This window comes from Sinocyclocheilus anshuiensis, unplaced genomic scaffold (assembly GCF_001515605.1).
Source record: "Sinocyclocheilus anshuiensis isolate Anshui unplaced genomic scaffold, SAMN03320099.WGS_v1.1 scaffold85, whole genome shotgun sequence".
Lineage (NCBI taxonomy): Eukaryota > Metazoa > Chordata > Actinopteri > Cypriniformes > Cyprinidae > Sinocyclocheilus > Sinocyclocheilus anshuiensis.
The window spans coordinates 512890-522194 of NW_015536800.1; the positions used below are offsets into that span (position 1 = coordinate 512890).

Consider the following 9305-nt stretch of genomic DNA (forward strand, 5'->3'; position numbering starts at 1 on the left):
TTTTTTTGCAACAGTATAAGAGATGATTTCTTAAGCCAAATATAAATCCAACACCAAACATGGCAGTCCAGCCCACATGCAGAAAGAAAAATCGGATTTTTTCCCCTCAAGATTTGCAGACAGTATGTAAACTCAAGGGTCCCCAGGCTTGGCTGAGATGTGTAAGAGAGATACAGTACGATGTGAGGGAAGGAACATGCCACTGAGTCACACACGATCACTCACACTGATTTACTCTGACTAATTCCTTAGAAGTGATTAATCAGGCTTTTTACTGGTATAGTTGGCCACAACACATTCCCAGCACTTTGACTCAACATGCAGTCCTCAAAACATTGACAGTCATCCTCTTAAGTGTAATTAATGAACCATACTCCTCACCATTTCACTTTCAAGGACAGTATATGCCTGTAAAATCTATTTTAGGTCAAGCTAGTAAGTACTCTTTCTAGTTTCTAAATTTGCCTGCAGGTCTGAATCTTGCCTCCAGCACTGTGGTCCATTTCTGTATGTGACATGTCTTTTTCATTAGTCCAGTTCTCAGTGCAGCCCAACTAGGGCTTAATCAAATCTATATATAAATGGGCACAGGCTAAAAAAGCATATAAATATATCTACGAATATAGCTTTAAACCCATGAAAGTAATAAAATAATGAAAAATGGGAAGAGTTTGTGGTTACAATAGATGTTCAGAGGTTTTTTTTATAGTATTTTTTATGGTCCCTGCATATGTGCTGATTGCTTGCCAGAAAATGTCATTCAGTGCTTAGCATGGCCAAGTTTATGGAAACCATGACAGTATGATTTAAAAAAACAACAACAACTTTTGGTTGAACTGGTTTGAACTGAAAATGTAATTGAGATCCCCAAACATTTCTATAGCAGTGTTGTTTTAGTAATTATGTATTATTATAGTATTCATTAATATTTTGAATGAGCTTTTATTATTTCATCATTTTTGTTTTAGTAATTTTTAGCCATTTTTATTAGTTTTTGAATAGATTTTTAAATTAATATATTTAATTTTCATTTGAGTAATTTTAGCATCTAATTTATCATCTAATACTTTATTTTATTTCAGTTCCCAAAAAAAAAAAGTTTTAGTTAACATTAGCAACACTGTTCTGTAGTTTGGCCTGAAATCACAAATGATCAGTTATAGATGCTGTTCATAATTATTATTTTAAACTCAGTCCCCTCAAAACATCTGACAGATAATCAATTCATACAATAAAGTAAACAAACAATCACCTACCTTTTTGTGGTGCAAGTTAAATAAAAAATATAACTGCACACTGTTTATTAGTTACCAACGTTTTGGCAAAACAAGTATAGCTTTTGTCAAGGTATGATATAATCAATTCATTATACAATAAAAAAAATGTTTTCCCCAAAATCTTGTACTTTCATAATGCAATGCAATATAATATAATATAATATAATATAATATAATATAATATAATATAATATAATATAATATAATATAATATAATATAATATAATATAATATAATATAATATAATATAATATAATATAATATAATATAATATAATATAATATAATATAATATAATATAATATAATATAATATAATATAATATAATATAATATAATATAATATAATATAATATAATATAATATAATATAATATAATATAATATAATATAATATAATATAATATAATATGCTGATGACATCCTGATGGCTGGGATGATGATAAATTCTTCTGTTTTATGGAACGTTATATGTGTTTGTTGCTCAGTTGTTTTGAGTGAGACATAAATGTTGCATAAATTGAACTGATTCATTTTCAGCATCCTTGAAATGGAAGAAATGCTGGTAGTACGAAGCCTTTATTGCATCAGTCTTAAATCACATTGGTCATGTCAAACTTTTATGTTTTCAATGCCTAGTAAAGAAATACATAAAGAATAAGGCCTGGGTTTTTAACGCACCCAAGTGAACTGAGACTTTTAGTGATCTGCACAGCATGAAGTTGTATTTGTTGGGATTCTTTTTTTGTCAGCTTGTGTCTGCACAAGTTCTTTGACCTATGATGAATGTGAATGACCACAAAATATAATTTTCTCTGGTGTTATTTAACCACTAGAAACAATTTTCTTGGTACCTATAGCACATACACTTGAAAAGAGAAGCTGACCTTGCAGTTCTTCGCCATTTTGCTGCTATGGCTATACATTTAAAGGAATAGTTCACTCAAAAATGAAAATTTGCTGAAAATGTATTTAGCCTCATGCCATCCAAGATGTAGATTTTGTTTGTTTGTTCATCGGAACAGATAAAATGTATTGCATCACTTCACCAAAGGATCCTCTGCAGTGAATGGGTGCAAATGAGAGCTCACACAAAGCAACGGTTTGAAGTTAAAATTGTCAAAATGATGAATTTGTTTATTAGAAAATTGCAGCTTTTTTGCTTCATAAGACGTTAATTGATGGACTGGAGTCATGTGGATTACTGTGATGTTCTTATCAGCTGTTTGAACTCTCATTCTGACGGCACCCATTCACTGCAGAGGAACCATCGGTGAGCTGCTAAATTTCTCCAAATCTGTTGATTTGATTAAGAAACAAACTCACCTAATGTACATCTTGGATGGTCAAAGGGTGGGTAAATCTTCATCACATTTTTATTTTTAGGTGAACAATTCCTTTACAAATCTCAGTTAGTAGGTTTTCCAGATATCTTTTCCTACTGTATCACAAACACTGTATATTCCAACTTCTTTCTACTATTTGACACTGCATTTTGCATAGGGAATATTTGTACAGTGGGAGAGAGACAGGAGTTACAGGGTTCCCACGGCCATGGAAAACCTGAAAATAGCATATTTCAATTTTGATTTCCAGGCCTGGATATATCATGGAAAGTTTAACAGTGCTATACAGCATTTTTTTTTCTATTTATGCTCCTCTCTCAAGCATTTCATCAGTTAGACATTAGTGCTTGTGTAGAGTAAACTTGCCCTCAAGCTAGTGTGATAACATCAGTCTCGTCTGTCTGTTCATGGTATTATTGAAGATATTTGCACACTAATTTGTACTCTAGTATAATTCATTTTAATCTGTCTAAAAAGTAATGAAAATTTGTTTTTATGAACTCTGGTGTCCCACTGCTAATGTCGTAACACAGGCTGTGATCTCTGTTGACAATCCTGTATTTGTATTTTGCAATTGCATCCTCTCACCAGTGTCATTCCACCTTTTTTTCCACCCAAAAAGATTTTGGGTTGTTTGATTTAATACACTTGGGAGACGTCCACCGCTATTATGTTATTTACTGTCCATACTAATCCACAGCGGGCATGCAGAATGCTGGGCTCAGAGCTGTTATTAAGTATGCTTAGTACTGACATTCCTTTCCAAATCCCCATACTTTTGAATGAGTCTCTGTCGAGTTTCTAGCTATCTGTTTCTGTCTTAAAAACGGTTTACCAAGACTGTCAGGGCCTTGTCTGCATTTAACGTGACTCAGATATTTCCTCCTAGCAGTCACAGAATAGATTTCTGTTTATTTACCATCCAGAAGGATGAGCAAATATGACTAGTGACCATGTACCACACTATCCGCACGCATACACACGAACGGATACATGTCATCTAAATCACTGCTCTGCAACAGGTGTGTAGTCGACAGTGTGCGGATTGGGAATGTGTCCATTTTATGCTTGTAAATCAAAGCAAAGCCCCGCTATACCGCTTCTTCCTCCTCAACCAGTGCTTCATACTGTAGTTTCCAAGCAAAAATTTATTTTCAGAGAGTGCTCTCGTTGCAGAACACAACAAACAATGTCAGTGGTGGTCACTCAGTCTAAGTATATTTAATAAAAATGGGACTGAATTAATTTCACTGCCAGTAAGTTAAGTTTTTAACTTAATAGTGCTCACTATGATGATGTGCACTTTAGACAAATTATGTTTGGTCTTAAATCACATCTAAGGATATAATCCACTCTCCTTCACTTTCTTTTGTACAACCTTCAAACTTCTGTGACAGACTCAAAGTCTTACTGTAACTCAATATCAGATTATCTTCCATCCCAACCAAACTCTGACTTGAGATGACTGTTATGACCCCAAAATGGTCTAGGGAACATAAAACCCAACAAATACAGAGATTAATCCACATTTCCCTTGTAAAAAAATAAGTGCACTTAATTGTATTTAATGTGCAGCTGTACTCACAGATAATAGAATATTAATACAATAAAAGGCAACTAGAGTACACTTTTATGTTTCTTAAAACACTTTTTTAAAAGTGCACTTTGTATTAATGTCAAATTGAATGTTTTACTTTAAAGTAGATTTTAAAACGTTATGTTTAACGTTTTGGCATGCTTTAAAGACGTACACTTATTTTGTTACATGTTAAAGGCAGTGTAGGTGATTTGGTTCAAAAACATTTTTTGTTATGCTGGTTGAAAGTCTCTTTATATCCGATAGCAATCACTAAGTTAAGTGGTCTAAATTTATTTATTTGTATTTATATCATCAGTGGAAGGCGTAGGACCATAAAATGTTCGTCCAATCAAAATGTTCAGTCCGAATATTACAATAGGCTGTCGTGCCTGTCTGTCAAATACATATTTGCATGCCTCTGCGCACCCTGTTTGCACAGACATGATACATCATCAGCGAGTTCTAGTGAGAATGAAATGCACTATTATTGTTATATTATGTACTTTGTTTTTTCAGCGGTGAATGAGACATGAGGTAATCTGACAGCACTGCATTCAATTCTCCACCAAGTCCATCTCTCATCGTATCGCAGGTTAGTCTCCGGTCTGCCTGAGTGCGTTCATGTGTTTTGGAGGAGGCGTGGCTTTGCAGAGTGATTACGCAGGGAAGGTGAGGATCTTGCTTTCAAAGCTTACTTGCTATCGCTAGCCTTTCCAAAATCGTCTTCCCTGCCTTTAAGTTGGCTACTTGATTATAATTGTGAATATGGAGCCCCCTACATTTAAAGGGTTAGTTCACCCAAAAATGAAAATTGGCCCACAAATTACTCACCCTCAAGTCATCCTAGGTGTATATGACTTTCTTCTTTCAGACGAATCCAGTCGAAGTTATATAAAAAATTGTCTTTGATCTTTCAAGCTGTTTAATGCCACTCAGCGGGTGTTGCATGCATCAGTCCAAAAGAAGTTCAATAAAAAGCACCCATTCATAAAAAAAAAATGTCTCACACGGCTCCGGGGGGTGAACAAAGGCCTCCTGTAGCGAATCGATGCGTTTTTGTAAGAAAAATATCCATATTCAAAACGTAATAATCACTTTAATCTAGCTTGCGCTCACTGTTGTACACTGGAAGGAGTTCCGGGTGGATGACGTATGAGGTCAGCTTTGCGTATGTGCTGGTGAGTCTGGTGAAAACCATCGTTTGTTAACAGGAGCAAAGGAAGCAAAGTTTCCTTACTTTAGCAAAGGAAAACCAGTCTCCTCTTGGCTTATATCGAAATCCTCCGACATTCTTATTTACAAATCCTCGTTTTGTACTTCTAATAAGTGTTTTGTTTTGATCTCTCCCCTGCGCTTCCACGTTCGTCACTTCTGAGCGGCGCATGCGCAACGCTGAACTCATACGTCATCCGCCTGGAACTGCTTTCGTGTACAACAGTGAGTGCAAGCTACATTAAAGTGATTATTACGTTTTGAATATGGATATTTTTCTTACAAAAACGTATCGATTCGCTACAGGAGGCCTTTGTTCACCCCCTCGGAGCTGTGTGAGACATTTTTTTTTATGGATGGGCACTTTTTATTTCACTTCTTTTGGACTGATGCATGCAACACCCGCTGAGTGGCATTAAACAGCTTGAAAGATCAAAGACCATTTTTAATATAACTCCGACTGGATTCGTCTGAAAGAAGAAAGTCATGTACACCTAGGATGACTTGAGGGTGAGTAATTTGTGGGCAAATTTTCATGTTTGGGTGAACTAACCCTTTAAATCCATTGTTGTAATTACAGTGAATAGCTGTACATGTGCATTTGTTTCTGCCCAAAAGCAATTTGCTGTTTTTCTGTTGTTTTTGTTTTTTTCGAAATTTTGGACCCACTCACTACGGTGGCTCAGTTGTACATAACACAAGCTGCAACACACTGAAAATAGCACAGCACAACGCAAACAAGACACAACACAGCGGAAACAAGTCGCAACACAACGGAAATAAGCCACAACACAACAAAATTAGCTCAACACAGAGGAAACAAGACGCAACACAACGGAAACAAGCCACAACACAACAAAATTAGCACAACACAGAGGAAACAAGCCACAACACAACAAAATTAGCACAACACAGCGGAAACAAGATGCAACACAATGGAAACAAGCCACAACACAACATAATTAGCACAACACAGCGGAAACAAGATGCAACACAACGGAAACAAGCCACAACACAACATAATTAGCAAAACACAATGGAAAAAAGTCGCAACACACCGAAATTAGCACAACACAACGGAAACAAGCCACAACACAACAAAATTAGCACAACACAGAGGAAACAAGATGCAACACAACGGAAACAAGCCACAACACAACAAAATTAGCACAACACAGAGGAAACAAGATGCAACACAACGGAAACAAGCCACAACACAACATAATTAGCACAACACAATGGAAAAAAGCCGCAACACACCGAAATTAGCACAACACAACTGAAACAAGCCACAACACAACAAAATTAGTCCTATGCATTGTGTTGTGCACTACTGGATCACCGTAGTGCTCACCATTGTTACCAAACTTAATATTTCAAGGTAAAAAAAAAAAGAAAATAATATACACCATATTTAAAAGACCATATAAGTAATTATAAAGATGTACTTAAGTTCTACTTAAGTGGTTCAAAAAAGCACTCTAACGTTTAGCTATTTGCATTTAATATACATATTCATATAATTACAAGGAACATGCATTTAGGTATTTCAAAACATTGCATTCAGTTTACATGTAAGTATATTGTTTCAGTTTATATTATTTCTATAGTATTCTTTTTTAAAGTATATGCTAAACTGTACTTCTTTTTCAAACAGATTCCCATAACGCATCAGTGAGAAAAAGGTCACCATGACCTAAACCTTCGCATTCATCCTGGTTTTTGCAGGTTAAGTTTGAGTGATAGTCGCAATCGTGAAACGGCTCAGATTTGGACCAGGTTTCATGTTATTTTATCGTAAAAAAAAACAAAGATTTCATCTGAGACAACTGTCCCTTCATCTTCTTCTTGGTCTCTGACCTTTACCGCTAAACACAGCTCACCTGTGTCCCTACTTATTCATTCTGTAATTAGATTTTTATGTGAACAATTTTTCGTGTGTGTGTGTTAACATCCTGAGTGAATTACATTGAGTGCTTGAGTCTCCTAAATAAATGCATGGTTAATCTGTGCAGCATGAGAGCATCTTTGTAAGGATTTTTGCCGAAACATTGAATAAATTGGAACATGTGTGAAAACAGGTGAATAGAGTTTAAAGTATTGGAGAATGTGTCTTTGTTTGGAGAGCTAAAGTGATGCTCTGGGTTTGTATGCTAACAGTATCGGGTTGAATGTGTTTGCAGTGAAGAAAAACTGTAAGACGCTTGCGTTATTGACCTGGAATAAAGAAACACAAAACTACTGCCACAAGAAACATTCCTTTGCACGTCTGTCCGAGCTCCAGTAGTTTATGTCCGTGAAAATATTTTCTGTGAACAAAATTGACCAAATGTTTCAGCACATGAGTTCTGAATGTTCGCTCTGTTTTTCCTTCAGGTCTGATGTCTTGATATTCTTCTTTCCTCTACCGCTTGACGAGGTGAAGATCATGTGATCTCCAGAAGGTGTGCAGGTCATAGAAAAACACACACACACCATCTGGACACAAGTGACATACACCCTCATTACTACAAAATTACACACCATAAGACACACTCAAGTATGCAAAGAGAAGCCTGGGGACTGCAGTGCAGAATGGGCCTGTTTTACATTTGTTTTTCTGTTCTAGTGGGTTTTAGAGGGAGAGAGAGTTTTTTTTGCTCTAATTCTCTGATTTAGTTCTGGTTAGGTCGGAATAAGCCTCTCTGAGTGCTAGAAAGAAAGATAGAGAGACTGTGTCTGTCCATCAGAAAGTGATTGTAATTCTAAGCATTTTACAGCTTCTCTCACAGAGAGATTTCTTGGAAGGAATTCTTGCTGCTTATGAAAGAACAAAAAATGGGGTGAGTGGAAAGAGAAAAGAGAAAGTGAAAAAAGGAGAGAGAGGAGGGAGATGTGTGCCAGTGTGCATATGACTCGCTGTCTGGGGGTGAGAGAGAGACACACACACACGGACACACTCACACGCGCACTTAAATACCAAAGAGAGAAACCCCCTTTCACTAAAACATTCTCTAACACAAACACACATCTCCATTCACAGACTGCACCACTGCTGTACTTCTTATTAGGACTGGACATACACACATATTTACACACATATTAACTGTCTTATTCTGCTCATGGCTTGTGGGATGCAACTGCCGACCTGGAGCGGACACCACTGGAGACTCATCCAGCATTTCCTCCAGATGACCCTCCTGCTCTCCCTCCTGTGCCCACCCACAGAGCCTGTTCCCTGGGACAACGGCTCCAGCAGCAGCCCTGGAGAGGTAAGAACCACAGACAAAGACAAACGATACCAGCTGGCAGAATTAGAATGCATACAAATGACTCTAGGCAAACCATGCTTAGCAATATTTTATAGCATGTTGTAGTGCTACTTAATTCGAATACATTAATACATTAGTACAAATATACATAAGCAATATACTTGTAAAAATTCAAAAAATAAAAAGTATTCAATATCTGTAGTATTAAGTTCCTATAAAGTTCTATATCTATATATATAGAAATATACATGTATGACATGAAATATAAAATATAAAATATACAAATGTACAGGTATACTCTCAGAAAGTTTATTTCCAAACAGTATACATTACAGCATTTTAAAATAATTTTTAAAATGTTTTTTTTTTAAAGTTGAAAATGGTTGCAAATACAGTAACAAAGTATAGAGTACTCATTATAAAACAAGAAATATATTGTACTGTAAAACTACAGTAAGAATGGAGTTCTGCAAAGAAGGTTGAGTATAAAAAAGTAAAAAAAAAAAAAATAATAATATGTAGAAATCTGCATTTAGAAATCAAAATGTTGATATATTTAAAAAAGAAATATCATCCATTATATGATGTTCATGCAAAGTTACTTCATATTACTCCTGTAAACGTTATGTAGTGCATAGAAAAG

The 9305-nt window shown here is 35.6% G+C and overlaps 1 protein-coding gene across 1 annotated transcript in view; it reads left to right on the plus strand.

The window, feature by feature from the left end:
- The first annotated feature begins 4792 nt into the window (after window positions 1–4792).
- LOC107656674 (thrombospondin type-1 domain-containing protein 4-like) overlaps window positions 4793–9305 on the plus strand; it is an 18192-nt gene continuing 13679 nt past the window's right edge. The window contains exons 1-3 of the mRNA XM_016444619.1: window positions 4793–4868; window positions 7788–7855; window positions 8171–8662. Coding sequence (XP_016300105.1) covers window positions 8513–8662 — 150 coding nt within the window. The 5' untranslated portion in view covers window positions 4793–4868; window positions 7788–7855; window positions 8171–8512. The remainder of the gene's footprint in view (window positions 4869–7787; window positions 7856–8170; window positions 8663–9305) is intronic.